This window comes from Erythrolamprus reginae, chromosome 9 (assembly GCF_031021105.1).
Source record: "Erythrolamprus reginae isolate rEryReg1 chromosome 9, rEryReg1.hap1, whole genome shotgun sequence".
NCBI classification, from domain to species: Eukaryota; Metazoa; Chordata; class Lepidosauria; order Squamata; family Dipsadidae; genus Erythrolamprus; species Erythrolamprus reginae.
In genome coordinates, this window is record NC_091958.1 from 25,382,644 (window position 1) to 25,399,266 (window position 16,623).

The 16,623-nt window shown below is 44.8% G+C and overlaps 1 protein-coding gene across 2 annotated transcripts in view; it reads right to left on the reverse strand.

Annotated features, from left to right (window-relative positions):
* NECAB2 (N-terminal EF-hand calcium binding protein 2) overlaps positions 1–16,623 on the reverse strand; it is a 234,914-nt gene that overhangs the window by 164,283 nt on the left and 54,008 nt on the right. For both annotated transcript variants that reach the window (XM_070760554.1, XM_070760553.1), the window contains one exon: positions 8,586–8,610. In XM_070760554.1, coding sequence (XP_070616655.1) covers positions 8,586–8,610 — 25 coding nt within the window. The remainder of the gene's footprint in view (positions 1–8,585; positions 8,611–16,623) is intronic.

Genomic DNA, 16,623 nt, shown 5'->3' on the forward strand with positions numbered 1-16,623 from the left:
GAAAGGGCCCGGAATGGCGGGAACGCTCTTCCGGTTGCAGAAATGGAGCACGTAGCGTAGCTCCATTACCGCTGGGTGCGATTCCAGTAAAAATTACCAGGTTTTTTGCTTCCACAATTTGCAGAACCAAAGAAATCGGCAATTTTTGCCCAAATCTCATTGCCGGAAGCACGTCCGTGTGAGATTTTGGCTGCTGCACATATGCAGCAGCCGAATCTCGCTGCAGTACCTAGAGCAGCAGCTGAGGCCAGCAGCAACAGAGGCCTGTCCAAGCTCTGGCCACGTGGCCTGCCCTCTGCTCTCCCGCACTGCAGGCATCTCTTGGCACACACGGCGATGGCGCCCTGAGCAAGTCGTGGCGTTTGGAAGTAGCGCTGTGCTCCTGAAGGCCATGACTTGCTTGGAGCACCATCGCTGCACCGAGAGATGCCTGTGGTGCGGGAGAGCACAGAGCAGGCCACGTGGTCGGAGCTCAGGGCCACCCGGCCTGCTCCCCGTATCATGGCCCATCGCCTCGGTGCCCATGCAGGAGAGTACTTGCTACAAGGTAAGGGCCAGGCGGCGGTGCAGTGGAGCAAGAAGAAAAGAGCGGACGGAGCTGCCCCTCATGGAGCTGCCACAAGCGGTGTGGTGGGTGAGCAAACAGGCCATCGCGGCAGAGCTGCCAGGTGTGGTGTAGTGGAGCGAGCGGTGGCTGCCACCTTATTTTCCAGTTTCTGGGCCTTTTTGCTTCTGCGCATGCATGGAAGCAAAAAAACCCCGGAAACGTCCTACACGTGCGTCCTCGTGTGAGATTCACCTTCTGCGCATGCGCAGAGACTGAATTCTGCACTGGGCGCATGTGTGCCAGACGTGTGTGCTCTCCCGGCTCCTTTCGGTAGCACCGGGAATGGTGGCCTGCTGCTGGCTATATGTTACATTGCAGTTCAAATAATTTATTGCTCAAGCCTATCACAAGACTCCAGCCAACTAAAGTTCCTCTGTTGATGTAGCTAGGAAAGGATTGATGATGAATTTGCTCTAAACCAGTGATTTTCAAATTTGTCAATTTGAAGATGTGTTGGCTGGGGAATTTTGGGACTTGAAGCTACAGTTGCCATGTTAGAAAATCACTACTCTAATTAATTGAAAAGCGGATACTTTCTAAGAAACCCGGATAAGGCAAAGCACTCATTGCATAAATGCAAATAAGAATATTCCTCTTTCCTTTACATTTACAAATAAATCACAGCTGTGTCTATGGTTGCGTAATTGGAAAGCTGTACATATCCTTTGGCAAAATGTCTTCAACTACATGTGGTTGCTGTCACAACACATTCACAGGCTTCTTCTATTTTTCTGGGTTTGTTAGGACTGACAACCATCAAATTTCAACACTCTAAAGTGCTATTAGCTTGCAGCTTAAATCTTCCTCTTTAATTGCCACAATTCACAATAATTTCTTCCTGGTGGCATAGTGGTTAGAATGCAGGATTGCAGGCTAACTCTGCTGGCTGCCAGCAGTTCGATCCTGGCTGGCTCAAGATTGACTCAGCCTCCCATCCTTCTGAGATTTTATTTATTTATTGTATTTATATGCCGCTCACTTCAAAAGGACTCTGAGCAGCTAACAATCGGAATAAATACAACAACAATAAAAACAGTTAAAGTCTAATAATAAAAATCAATAATAACAATAATATAAAAAACATGCATACAGTAGAACCCCGACTTACGAGACTAATTGGTTCCGGAAGGAGGCTCGTAAGTCGGAACGCTCGTATGACGAAACATTGTTTCCCATAGGAAACAATGTAAAGTCAATTAATCCGTGCAACAACAAAAAAACCCGCTGCCGCCGAACGCGGAAGTTAGCGTTCGGCTTCAGGAGACAGCTGCGAAGCGGGGCGGGTGTTATAAAATGTCGCAGCCGGCCTGGGGGGCTCGGGGGCTTCCCCCCGAGCCCCCCAGGCCGGCTGCAACCTTTTAAAACACGCGGGATACGAGCGCCAAGGAGCTGTCTCCTGAAGCCGAATGCGGAAGTTAGCGTTCGGCTTCAGGAGACAGCTCCTTGGCGCTCGTATCCCGAATGTGAGCTCGGGAGGCGAACAAAAATGCCGCTCCCCTCCCAGCTCTTATCTCGAGTAGCTCGTAAGTAGAGCTGCTCGTATGTCGAGGTTCCACTGTACTTGCAATCAGCCTAATTCCAGGCCTGCCCGAAAATCCAGGTTTCCGGAAGACTGTTGGGTGGAGGTAATGCGGATCTCTGGAGGCAGTTGGTTCCAAAGGGTTGGAGCCACCACAGAGAAGGCTCTTCCCCGAGGTCCCGCCAGCCAACATTGTTTGGCAGATGGGACCTGGAAAAGCTGGGAGGCAGGTACATTGGATAAAATGAGAACCCAGATTGTTTGGGACAAGAGGCTGACTCTGTAAACTGCCTAGAGAGGGCTAAAGAGCACTGTGAAGCAGTATATAAGTCCAAGTACTATTGCTATTACCTTGGTAAACTACTGATACATGAATAGTTTAGTTTCTAATCCTGCATTTTTCTTTTCTTTAGTTTTTGGGAGTCAGTGGAGATGGTGAAACTGTTTCAATCAAAGAGAAGAAATTATCTAGCTTTGTTTTCTACTTGGAAATCACTGCTGAACTTGAAACTGCTCAAAACTTTTTTAAAAATGACTTTGATTTTAGGTGTTGATGAATAGAACAATTTTGTAATTACAGAAATAGCTTGAAATGTTATGAAAGATAAAACAAAAGCTTATATTATTTTTGTACAGTATTTTACTGTACTGAAGAAAGTCAGATTTTCATTCTCTCTCTCTCTCTTTCTGCACTTTCCCTCTTTTAGTTCTCTACCTTTTCTTTTCTTTTTTTGCATTTTTCTCTTATAGTAAAACTTAATATACAAAAAATTAATGCTGCACTGTTTCTACAGAAGTAAATTAAAGCTTTCCCCTGCCCTGTTAAATCTGACTCAGGGGAGGGTAGTCATCTCCATTTCCAAGCTGAGGAGGACACACAATTTCCATGGCCATGTGACCAGCATGATTATATAGACTAGAATTCTATAATGGCCAGGTGTGATTGGACACACAAGGAATTTGTCTTTGCTGCATATGCTCTCAGTGTACATAAACAAAAAGATACATTTGTCAAGAATCTTGAGGTACAAACACTCAAATGATTGCTATAGGGCAGAGGTCCCCAACCTTTTTTGCACCAGGGACCGGCTTTAAGCTAGACCAGTTTTCCATGGCCCGGTGGGGGGGGGGAGCTAGCTGTCAGCGGCGCCGTAAAAGGGGCGATCAAGAGAGGAATGGGTGAATGAGGGTGAATGAATGGACGGAGGGTGGGAAGGAAGGAAGGAAAGAGGGAAGGGACAGGAACAGAAGAAGGGTGCAAAGGAAGCAAGGAAAGGTGTGAAAGGGGAGAGTAAGAGAGGAAGGAGTGAAAGAAGGGAATGAGGGAGGAAAGAAGGGAGGAAGGAAAAGGAAAGCAAGAAATGGAGGGAGGAAAGGAAGGAAGGAAAGAAAGAAAGAAGGGGGGAAGGGACAGGAACAGAGGAAGGAAGCAAGGAAACTTATGAAAGGGGAGAGTAAGGGAAGAAGGTAGGGAGGAGAAAGAAAAGAAGAAATAGAGGAAGGGAAGGTAAAAGAGAGAAAGAAAAAGAGCAAGAAAGAAAGCAAGCAAGAAAGAAAGAAAGAAAGAAAGAAAGGCAACTTCAAAGAAAGGCTCACTGAGCATCTCTCACTCTCTCTCTCTTTCTATCCCTCTTTCTTTCTCTTCCTTTCTCTCTCTCCTCTTCCTTTATCTCCTCTCTCTCTCCCTCTCTCTTTCTCCCCCCCTCTCTCCCCTTTCCCTCTCTCTTTCTCTCTCTCCCTCTCTTGCTATCTCTCCCCCCTTTCCCTCTCTCTTTCTCTCTCTCCCTCTCTTGCTATCTCTCCCCCCTCTCCCTCTCTCTTTCTCCCTCTCCCTCTCTTTCTCTCTCTCTCCCCCTCTTTCTCTCTCTTCTCACTTTCTCTCTCTTGTTTTCTTTCTGTCTCTTTTGCTTTCTCTCTCTCTCACTCTTTCTTTTTTCTTTCTCACGCTCTTTCTCTCTCTTGTTCTCTGTCTTGCTATCTCTTTCTCCCCCCCCTTTCTCTCACTCTCTCTTTCTCACTTTCTCTCTATCTTGCTGTCTGTTGCTATCACTCACTCTCGTTCTCCGTTCTTCTCAGCGGTGACGCGCGCACGCCCTGCCCGCCTCACCTTTGCGAGAGCACTTTCGCCCCGGGCTCTCAGCAAGGGGGTTTGCAGGAGAGGTGGGGCTGGCGAAGGTGATATTCAATGTCGGGGGCGCACAGGCGGTTGCACGCCCTCCCTATCTCCCTGCTAGCCCACTCGGAATATTCAAAATAAGAAAAGCCTTCGCCGGCAAAGGTTTTTCTTATTTTGAATACTCCGAGTGGGCTAGCAGGGAGATAGGGAGCGCGTGCAACCGCCCATGCGTTCCCGACATTGAAGACCTCTGCTGAGAAAAGCCTTTGCCGGCATTTCCTCTCGGCGTCAAGGAGGCGCAGCGGCGGGCGGAGAGAGGGAAGGGGGGGGCAGCGGCGTCCCTCCTGGCCTTGGCGGGCCGCCCGACCCTCCCCACCTCCTGCAAACGCGGCGGGCGGCGGGGGGAGAGCGAGGAGCCGGTTCCGGCGGGCGCAGGGCTTGGCTGGCTGGCGGGGGGAGCGCCGCTGGTGGTGCGGAAAGGCCGAGGGGGCCCTGGCGCCGCGGACCGGCTGAAAACCCCCAACGGCCCGGTGCCGGTCCGCGGACCGGCGGTTGGGGACCTCTGCTATAGGGTACAAATAAGCAATCAGGAAACTATCTATCTATCTCCCTCCATCTCTCTCCCTTCATCCATCTCCCTCCCTCCCTCCCTCCATCCATCCATCCATCCATCCATCTATCTATCATTCTTCTAGGACCTATGGAAAGCTACAAAGAACCATCCCAGGATGGGACCCACAGAGGGGCTGGCATCTGGGTCAGACGAAAGCTGGGAAGTATGGAAATTATTGAATAGGCTGGGCACAAATATAATAAGATATACAGAGTGTGCAGAGACACTCTGCACAAATGGGGCTTTCCGGTGACTTCCGTTCTTTGCGATTGTGATGATGTGCAGACAACAACCCATATGTGTATCTGCCCATTTGTGTCCCAATCAGTGTACACTTGATCTCATGGCAGTATGAAAGAACATAATTAAATGGAGATTTTTAAGCTTCTTATCTGAAATAGTACAGGTCTTCCTACAGGTCAGCAGAGGGCTGGACTAGAAGACCAAAGTCTCTTCCAGTTCTATTCTATTATGTTCTGTTCTGTTCTGTTCTGTTCTATTCTTGCTAGTTTCTGTGCACATTCTGTTTAAGTTATGCATATTTTAATCTTGTATTTTACATTTTAACTTTTATGTCATACAGTATGCCTTATTTAAACTGTGATGCTTCTGATATGAATAAACAAACCTACTCAGAATTTAAAGCTACTCTGATAATGCGTGTCTACACTGACATCACAAAGCCTATCATTCTTTTGGAACATGGGTGCAATTCTCTAGGGCTGAACACCCATTGAAAATTATTCAAAAGAACATCTCCCTAACACAATCACTTCAACCATTCATTCATTCTGTGCAAGCCTTTTTTAAAAAAACCTCCAACAAATTGCCTTCTTAAACAGGCTACATTCTTTTATCAAAAGCTGAAAATAAAAGTTATGCGACAATTTTAGCAAGCGGCAGAACAAAGCATCTTTCCTGCAAAGCATTTCTGAAGCATTATCAAACTGTTCATACTGTTAGCAAATTTTTCCTGACATTCAGTCTGAATCTATGAATTCATAGTCCAAAGACGGGCTACAAGAATGGTGGAAGGCCTTAAGCATAAAACTGACTAGGAAAGACTTCATGAACTCAATCTGTATAGTCTGGAGGACAGAAGGAAAAGGGGGGACAGGATCGAAACATTTAAATATGTTAAAGGGTTAAATAAGGTTCAGGAGGGAAGTGTTTTTAATAGGAAAGTGAACACAAGAACAAGGGGACACAATCTGAGGTTAGTTGGGGGAAAGATCAGAAGCAACGTGAAAAAATATTATGTTACTGAAAGAGTAGTAGATGCTTGGAACAAACTTCCAGCAGACGTGGTTGGTAAATCCACAGTCACTGAATTTAAACATGCTAACGCACCCACCCTTTTGGCACCCGAGCCAAAACAAACTTGCCGTCACTGCAATAGGCTGACTCTGAAAACTGCTTAGAATGGGCAGGGAAACCCTGTAAATTGGTATATAAGTCTAAGTGTTACTGCTGCGGTTGCTACTATAGCACAGAAAGTCTTCAAACACTTTAATGACTGTTCAAAGTTACAATGGCACACTAAAAAAAAAAGGAATATTTTTCACTTATGATCATTATACCATCCCCATAGTCACATGATCAAAATTCAAGAAATTCAAGACGCTTGGCCAACTGACTCATATTTATGACAGTTGCTGTGTCCTGGGGTCATTTTGTAACCCTATGCAACCTTCGGATAAGCAAAGTCAAGGCGGAAGAAGGATATAATGGAACTGGAACTGGAAAAGGTGCAAAAAGGGGCAACAAGAATGATCAAGGAAATGGAGCCCCTCCCTTATGAAACTAGGTTGCAACGCCTTGGTCTCTTCAGCCTTGAAAGACGGCGTCGAAGGGGTGACTTGATCTAAGTGTATAAAATTATGCATGGGATAGAAAAGGTGGATAGGGAAAAATTATTTTCTCTATCACACAATACTAGGACCATAAAGCGCATAGGTAAGAAAGTGAGGACAAATAAAGGGAAATATTTCTTCACTTCCAGAAGAGGTTGTGACAGCTGTCAGCATAGTTCCCTCTAAGCTGAGCAGTGAGCAATCGCTCACTTAAAAATCATCATCAACTCAGAGTTTTCCAAACCTGCCCAGAAGCCGAGAGGGAAAGAGTGAGAGGGAAGGAGAGAGAGAGGAAGAGAGGGAGAGAGAGAAACAGATAGAAAAAAGAGAGGAAGGAAAAGAGAAAGAAAAAGAATGGGAGTAAGGAAGAGAGAAAGAAAATCAAAATCTAGTTTGAAACTAGCTCAACTATTTAAGTGGCATTTTGATATTGATAGAGTTGCCCTATTATGAGCTCACTGTTATAGACACACAGTACAGTATTTTATTTTGAAATTCTCTGAGGCAAAACAGGGTGGGTTTTTTATTTGTTTGTTTGTTTGTTTGTTTGTTTTTTCTGTGCCGCCCAGTCCCGAAGGGACTGCCGCTCAGACACTATACTTTTCCGCCCCCCCCAAAAAAAAAATTAGAGGGAACACTGGCTGTCAGCCTTGATAGCTTCAAGGCAGGATTAGACAGATTCATGGATGCCAAGTGTATCAGTGGTTATTGAATAATCAGTGGTTATTGAAATGGATGTCCAAGTGCCACCTCTATGTTGGTTGAGGCAGGGAGGTTTCCCTTAGGTCCCATTTGTTGGGGGTCAAGGGAAAGGGAGGGTTTTGCCTTCTCTTTCTGCTCAAGATCCCCATGGACAATTGGTAGGCCACTGTGGGACACAGAATGCTGGACTCGATGGGATTTGTACTGATTCAGCATGGCTCTTCTTAGGTTCTTATGTTCTTATTCATTTAACAACAGGGTTATTAACTTAACAGTGATTCACTTAATAATTGTGGCATAAAATGGGGCAATATTCATTTAACAACTGTCTTGCTTAGCAACAGAAATGTTGTTTGTAAGGACTAGTATACATTTTCTTCCTTTTTTCACTTTATGTGTTTTTAATCTACAGCTACCACTCACCTTAGGCTCAGAAGTATCCCTCCATATACTCTCCATATATTTATATCCTACACCAGTAAAATGCAACTTCCAGGCCCAAATAAATAACATTTGGAATTATTTTCACATTCTCCCACAACATAAATTAGACAGCAAAATATGGATCCATTAAGAAGGATGGTAGCTTTGGTTAATGTTGTGAGGGTATACTGGGGTAAAGAGTAGTAAAGGGTGTGTGTGAGAGAGAGAGAAACAGACACATATGCAACACAAGGCACATTGGCTGCATTGGTTCCTTGGGTAACAGTGAGAACTTTGGATCCTTCTCCTTCTTTGTTATGAAAATCACCAAAATCACCCAATATTTTTTCAATGCAGGACTCTCCAGTAAGGAAAAAGAAGGCATTTATCTTTTCAGCAATGCAATATCAGAAGGAAGGAAGAGAAGGGAGGCAGGCAGGCAGGCAGAAAGGAAGGAATGAAGAAAAGAAAGAGAAAGGGAGGGAGGGAGGGAAGGAAGGGAGGAAAGAGTTAGGGAGAGAAGGAAGGAAGGAGGAAGGAAGGAAGGAAGGAAGGAAGGGGAGGGAGGGAGGGAAGGAAGGAAGGAAAGAAGGAAGGAAGGAAGGAGGAAGGAAGGAAGGAAGGAAAGAAGGAAAGAAGGAAAGAAGGAAGGAAGGAAGGAGAGGGAGGGAGGGAAGGAAGGAGTGGGAGGGAGGGAAGGAAGGAAGGAAAAGAAGGAACGAACGAATGAACGAATGAACAAACGAACTCACCATTTTTGTCTGCTCGTCTGAAGATCTAGAAACAAAAAAGAGACATATTTATTATTTCATTATAGCTTGATCACTACAGTTGAAACCAACACTTGTTTTTGTATGGATTAAGCTCACTAGTTGAGTTCATGTATCTTGGTCAAGCACAAATCCTAATTTACATGCTATAATGGCTGGAGACCAAAACAATACACAAAGCCCTAAGCAAACAAGGGGAGGGGGGATCTGGCTTGGCAGGAAGAGGAGGTCTTATTCACACTTTGCTTTTAAGCCATGTTTGCATTAATTACAGTTTGCTGAACAAGCCAATTTGGTTGGGTACCATATGATGCATCAAACTATAAACCACAATGAGGAAACTACAGTACAGTGGGCTAAGAATATTCTTTGGATATATACATTCCCCTCCTCCCCTGGGATTCTGAGCATCTAACAGCAATTAAAAACAGAAGCAATAAAGTGATAGCCCTAATTTATGACCAATCACATAAAAGGTTGTATAATCAGGTTCAGTCACGTAATGACCTGTTTTACAACCTTAGGGACATACTTGCCAGACTCAGTTATGGCCAAAACATGAGGACCACTGGGCAACCAGGGTAAAAACCCAACAAAGAGGAATTAGATTGCCGTATTATAGGCTCTAAATCAAAGGTCTTCAAATTTGGCAACTTTAAGACTTGTGGACTTCAACTTCCAGAATTCTCCAGCCAGCATAGCTGGAGTTGAAGAGTTGAAGTCCACAAGAGAATTCTGGGAGTTGAAGTCCACAAGTCTTAAAGTTGCCAAGTTTGAAGACCTCTGCCCTAGAATCTCTAAGAATACATCCATTAGGTTAGAAGATTATAGATTTAGTCTGGCAAGATTCTGCCTATTAGGTGTAAGCAAATAAACTGGACTCAATTGGAGTGCCATCTGTGGAGCATAACTGGCTGGAGAATTCTGGGACTTGAAGTCCACAAGTCTTAAAGTTGCCAAGTTTGAAGCCCCCTGCTCTAAGTGACCCCTGATGTCCACGCTCAGGATTACAGCAAGGTCTTCAGGGTTTTGCAAAAGACAAGCATTGTCAGGGCCAACCCAATTGCCATGGAAACCATCTGCACAGGACAGGGGCCACAAGAGAAAAGGATCCATTTCCTGGGCCCTGCTAGATAACACTCTTTGATTCACAGGTCACATCGCATGGGAAGAGCAGAGATGGGAAAGAAGCAATAAAAGAGAATCTTTGTGGCTCAGGGTTGACATGAGCGGCCCTTGCTGCTCTCTAAGCTTAGCTGTTTTCCTTCAGATGTTTCAAACTAGGTAACATCATCAGAGGTAGAAGGGAATGGAGTTTGGGGGGTGGAACTGGGGGCCCCTTGGTGTTCTCTAAGTTTAGTTATCTTCTTGCAGACGTTTCAAGACCCAGCTAGGTAACATCATCAGTGCTAGAAGGGAGTGAAGTTTGAGAGGCGGAGGTGGAGGAGAAGGAGGAAGAAAAAGAGGAAGAAGAAGGAGGAGGAGGAGGAGGAAAAGGAGATGATGATCGTTCAAGCCACTCCGACCTGGTCACATGGCCGGCAAGCCACACCCAGCCACACCCACAAAATAAGCCACACCCACAGTGTGGCAGTAAAACCTTTGGCTGCCATTACTGGTTGTGCCTATCCATAAGAATGGTAGTAGAGAAGAAGCCAGTAACTAGAGGCAAGTTAGCTTGACATCAGTTATAGTTAAAATGATGGAGACTCTACTCAAAAAGAGCACCTAAGTCAGCACCTAAAAACTAATAACTTCTTGAACCCCAAAACCCCGGAAATTGCACACATGTACAACTTTGCGCAAGATTCGGCTTCTGCGCAGGTGCTGGGTATGGACATGTGCGCAGGGGCGCACTCCTGGCACGTTCCGGTAGGGCTGAAATTGGTGGCCTGCCCCTGGGGAAAGATCAGAAGCAACATGAGAAAGTATTATTTTACTGAAAGAATAGTAGATGCTTGGAACAAACTTCCAGCAGACGTGGTAGATAAATCCACAGTAACTGAATTTAAACATGCCTGGGATAAACATATATCCATCCTAAGATAAAATACAGGAAATAGTATAGGGCAGATTAGATGGACCATGAGGTCTTCTATGTTTCTATGTTTCTAATTGTACCGGTGATTAGCTGAAGCATACAAGATATTTCCCAGTTTGTCAGAAGAAATAGATCAGTGGAGTAGTGAACAAGATGAAGAAAGAAGGAAAAAGAAGGAAGAAGGAAGAAGAAGAGAAAGTGGAAGAGGAGGAGGAGGAAGAGGAGGGGAGAAGGGGGAAGAGGAGCAAGAGGAGGAGGAGGAAGAGGAGGAGGGGGAAGAGCTAAAAAGGTCCAAGTCTAGGGGAGTTGGAAATGCTGAACCTGAGATTGCCAACGGAACATATAGTAAAATTTTATCTGATACTCCAGTATTAAAAAAGAGAATGTGTCAGCATTCATATACAATACTTGTATCATTAATGTAGGGTAGTAAAAGAAGAGATACCAAGATACATTTAAACTAAACCAAACCGGAACCAGAGAAAGGAGAGGGGGAGGCACACAAACGCACACACACACACAAATAATAGGAGATATCTTGTGGAAATAATATCTGGAGACAAATATATGAAACAACAACAAAACAATCAGTTCCAAAAACCACTTAAGAGATGGAGGCAATTTATTGCTGAAGACAAACCTCCCTGAAGCTGTTGTCTCCAGATGGGTTGGAACTATAATTCATAACATTCATGGCTAACTTAAATTATGATTATGATTACTTTAAAAAAGCAAACTCATTAGAGTGCACCAGCTGGAATTTACCCAGCAATGGTTCTGGGCCACCCAGAATTACCAGAGTTGGGTACCATATAAATTGAATAATAGGTGAATAAATAAACAAAGAGAAAGAGAACAGGCAGAAGTAACAGTGAGAAGATACAGTCCATCCAGCTAGGCCAGGCCATGAAGCACCTGGCAAGGACCCCTGGATGCTCTTTCCTTGCCGCAGGATCCATTATTGAAAAGGTGTGCCCAGTCCTTCGGGATTGGATGGCATAGAAGTCGAAATAGATGGATGGATGAGAGAGAGAGAGAGAGAGAGTTCCTCTTTTATACCAAACAGGATGGAGAAAATTATTTGGACTTTCTTTCATATATTGTAGATAGATATAGATGTAGTGAGTGTGTGTGTGAGAGAGAGAGAGAGAGAGAGAGAGAGAGAGAGAGAGATGTAACATTTTTTGCTGATAATGAAAATGAGGGGAGACTAGTATAGATCTATTTTAAGCTATTTTGCTCTCATCAGCTAGCCATACCCTTCCAGGGGTTTGAACCTGGGCAGTCTGCCTGTACCAGGGAAGAGTTATATGGCTTTTTTTTCCTCTGCTGAATCAAGGAAAAGGAAGCAGTATGCTCGAAGAGAAGCAGTATGTCGAAAAAGGAACAGGAATTCTCCCTCCCATATTTGGGTATACCAGGGTGATTTGACAGAGAAAAAACAAAACAACATATAACTGTTCCCTAGTACAGGCAGGCTGGGGAATTCTGGGAGTTGAAGTCCAAATATCTTCAAGTTGCCAAGGTTGGGAAACACTGCCTTAGAGGGCAGTAAGAAACATCAGCTGAAATATATGGGATCAAAAAGCAAGATTATCTCAGCAATACTATGCCAGGGACCAGCCATGTTGATTTCTGCCTTTTAAAGATACCCCAAGCGATGCTTGAATCACGGCAAAGTTAGCATTAAAAAGGACAAACCAGCCTCTGAAGTGCGCTGCTAACAGGACGAATCTGAAATAAGAATCGACAAAAAGCTGTCACATTTGAAGTCTGCTGGGCAAGGAAAACCAGCTGTTAAGACACAATTTAATTGCCCACCTATGAGGCAGCTAATGGCACAAAAAATGGATTGGAATAAATGTGCAGTAGAAACAGGGGGTGGAGGGGGACGAGAACAGACCTAATAAATTCCATTACGGTCTCATTTAGGAATCTGGGACTCGTAGTTCTAATCCCTTCGGGTGGAGCCTGGGTGAGGATTTTAATTCTACCACCTCTTACAATACTAGACAACACAGTATCAACAGTACAGACATTCAAAGCTCAAGGTCCTATCATCTCTCAAGATCTAAACTTCTGTCTCACATATCCCAGCAACCGGTTAGGTCGCACAGAGTCGTCCTTCTCCAGGTCCTGTTGGCCAAACAATGCCGACTAGCAGGTCCGCGGGGAAGGGTCTTCTCTGCTGCAGCCTCAGTCCTCTGGAGCCAACTCTCCCTGGAGATTTGTACCGCCCCCACTCTCCTCGAAAGGCGTTAAAAACACATCTATGCCAGCAGGCCTGGGGCTGTGAGCAACAGTTCCTACACTGCCCAGTAGTATGAATGATTGACTGTTTTATATTGGGTTTTAAAATTTTTCTTAACTTTTCTAACTCTTCATAATTAACTCTTCATAATTATCTTATCTTTATTGTTACATTGTTTTTTATTCTTGTAAGCTGCTCCACGTCTGCGAGGAGAAGGGCGGCCTATAAATCAAATAAATAAATCAAATAAATAATATCTATATCTATATATCTACATCTATATATACAGTGATCCCCCGTTTATTGCGTCCCCAACCATTGCGAACAGGGTACTTCGCTATTTTTCAACCCGGAAGTCAAAAATACCATCTACGCATGCGTGCCGGGCACGCATGCGTAGATGGCAGCGGCTTCCCTGGGTCTTCCCCCTCTTGCTGGCGTCAGCGAGGAGTTTCCCCACCGCCCACGCAAACTCCTCGCTGCCGCCCGCCCTTCGCCCGCCCACGCCGTTCATTCTCGCCGCTTTTGAGCTGAGTCCGGGAGCGAATTCGCTTCCGGACTCAGCTCAAAACCGCCGATAGCAAGCGGCAAGGAACGGCTTGTCTCGGCGCTTTCGAGCTGAGTCCGGTCAGCTCGAAAGCGCCGAGACAAGCCGTTCCTTGCCGCTTGCTATCGGCGCTTTTGAGCTGAGTCCGGAAGCGAATTCGCTTCCGGACTCAGCTCAAAAGCGCCGAGAGCCAGCGCCCCCCGGACCCCCAACCCGGGTTTGGGGGGCTGCTAGGAAGCCCTCCATGCCGGCGGCAAACAGCCGCCCCGCCCCCAATCTTCGGCTCCTCGCTAGCGCTGTGGGAGTAAAAACACCGTCTGCACATGCGCAGACGGTGTTTTTACTTCCGCATCGCTACTTCGCGAAAACCCGCTCGTTGCGGGGGCTCCTGGAACGGAACCCTCGCAACGAGCGGGGGATCACTGTATATGAGAGGAGGTTTTTGTCGAGTCACCTTGGTATATGGAAGGAGCATCACAGCTTCCTTTTTGCCTCTCAGACCCACCAGGGGCCATTATTATTATTATTATTATTATTACTATTATTATTACTATTACTATTATTATTATTATTATTTATTAGATTTGTATGCCGCCCCCCGAAGGCAGATAAGGTTTTTTTATAGCCGACAACTATAATCCATAAGTGTAACATATTTTGGCTGATAATGAAAAGGAAGGAAGACTACTATAGATTTAAAAAAACCTTATCTGGCACGAGATTCGGCACCTGCGCATACACGGAAGCAAAAAACCCCGCCAAATATTGGCAAAATCTCACACGTGTGAGCATCCTCACATGAGATGTTGCTTCCTGCGCAGGCGTGCATGCATCAGGGGATGCAGAGATGTGTGCGCATCTCCATTTTTCCAACTGGGACAGCGTATCGGACCATCCATGCCGCAGCTCACTACTGGATTTATTATTATTATTATTATTATTATTATTATTATTATTATTATTATTATTAATTAGATTTGTATGCCACCCCTCTCTGCAGACTCGGGGCGACTGAACTGAACTGAATAGAGTAGCTCTAGTTTCATGGGGGGAAATATTTCAGGACTGGTGGCATAAATTTAGAACAGCAATCACTCATTTGCTACCACCCACCCCCACAAAACGGCTCCCCAGAGATAAAGCAATACACAAACAAGTTTTCCCCCCTCTCTTTCCTTAATATTTAGACTCAGTCAACGCTTAGAATAATTCCATCCAAACAAAACAGGAGAGAACATCTGACAACTGGGGTGTAGAGAGGATAAAAACCTTGTGCAAAACTATTAGAAAATGAGGGGAGGGGGGACCAAATTCAACAGTGTGTTGCTCCTGGTGATAATCGTCCTAATTCTGCACATTTGCAGGCAACGACACCACTTCGAGCCTTTGACTAAAAGAGGCTCATTTAAACGTTACAGTTCTTGACTCCTACTTTGAGAGATGCTATTCTCACTGGGGACAGAAACTGCATCAAAGGAGCAGAAAAAGCAACAACACAAATATACAGAATAATTGGGACACCTCGTCACGGATCGTTCTGAACTGACAACTGCAGCCGGGACTGGAACGTCCATCACCAAGTGTGGTGGCCATTAAGTGAATTGTACCCAATTCAGTGACCTTTTTGTGCACGGTTGTTAAACAAATTTGGCTTCCTTTGCTTATTATTTTAAAATCAGAAGCTGGACAGGCAGCTCACAAATACAATCTTTGTAAATACATGTTGGTAGCTGAGATCTCAGATCTTGATCATATAAATCAGGGGAGGGGGGACGACACTTTCACTGTCATAAGTGCGAGGATTGGTCATGAGTCACTTTTTTCAGCACCGTTGTAACCTTAAACAGATGGTCGTAAAGACTACATGTGCTCCCTTCGCAAAGCAAAGAAGTTATCAGCGTACACAGAATAACGGAGTTGGAAGGGATCTTGTAGGTCATCTAGTCCAGCCTGCCCCCCAAGCAGGAGATCCTGTTACAAAAAGATATTGACAAAATTGAACAGGTCCAAAGATGGGCTACAAGAATGGTGGAAGGTCTTAAGAATAAAACTTATCAGGAAAGACTTCATGAACTAAATCTGTACAGTCTGGAGGTCAGAAGGGAAAGGGAGGACACGATCGAAACATTTAAATATGTTCAAGGGTTAAATAAAGTTCAGGAGGGAAGTGTTTTTAATAGGAAAGTGAACACAAGGACAAGGGGGCACAATCTGATGTTAGTTGGGGGAAAGATCAGAAGCAACATGAGAAAATATTATTTTACCGAAAGTGTAGTAGATGCTTGGAACAAACTTCTAGCAGAAGTGGTTTGTAAATCCACAGTAACTGAATTTAAACATGCCTGGGATAAACATAGATCCATCCTAAGATCAAATACAGGAAATGGTATAAGGGCAGACTAGATGGACCAGGAGGTCTTTTTCTGCCGTCAATCTTCTATGTTTCTATGTTTACACCAGTGATGGTGAACTTATGGCACGCATGCCACAAGTGGCACGAAGAGCCATATCTGAGGGCACATGAGGCGTTGCCTGATGTTAGCTCCAGCGCACATGTGTAGGCTGGCCAACTGATTTTCGGCCTTCTTTTCAGCTGTTTTTTGCTGTCCTCAGAGTTCAAGAAAGCCTCCTGAAGCCTGGAGACAGTGAAAAACAGCCCAACGGCCCAAACGGAAATTCATTTCCAAATTTCCGATTGGCCTGTTTGGCCATTTTTCACTCTTCCCAGGCTTCAGAACACTGGGAATGGCGAAAAACAGTCCAATGGGCCTACTGGAAATCCAGAGGCTTCAGTGAGGCCTGGGCGCATGCGCGGAGGGGAGCGTGTGGGGGATTGTGCACATGCAGGGGTCAAATGAGGATCCGGATTATGGGGGCAATGTGCTGGCTCTGTTAAAAAAGTGCTATTGCTAACATGTTGTAAGCCGCCCTGAATCTAAGGGGAAGGGCGGCATAAAAATCAATCAATCAATCAAACAAACAAACAAACACATAAATAAAAATAATAATAATAATAATAATAATAATAATAATAATAATAATAATACTTCAGAATTCGGTCAGTCTGAAGTCGGAAGTCCCACAGTAGCAATGAGCAAGCAAAACTACTGTGGGACTTCTGACTTCAGACTGACCGAATTCTGAAGCATAGCACACCAGACATTGCGATCGTGGAGAAAAA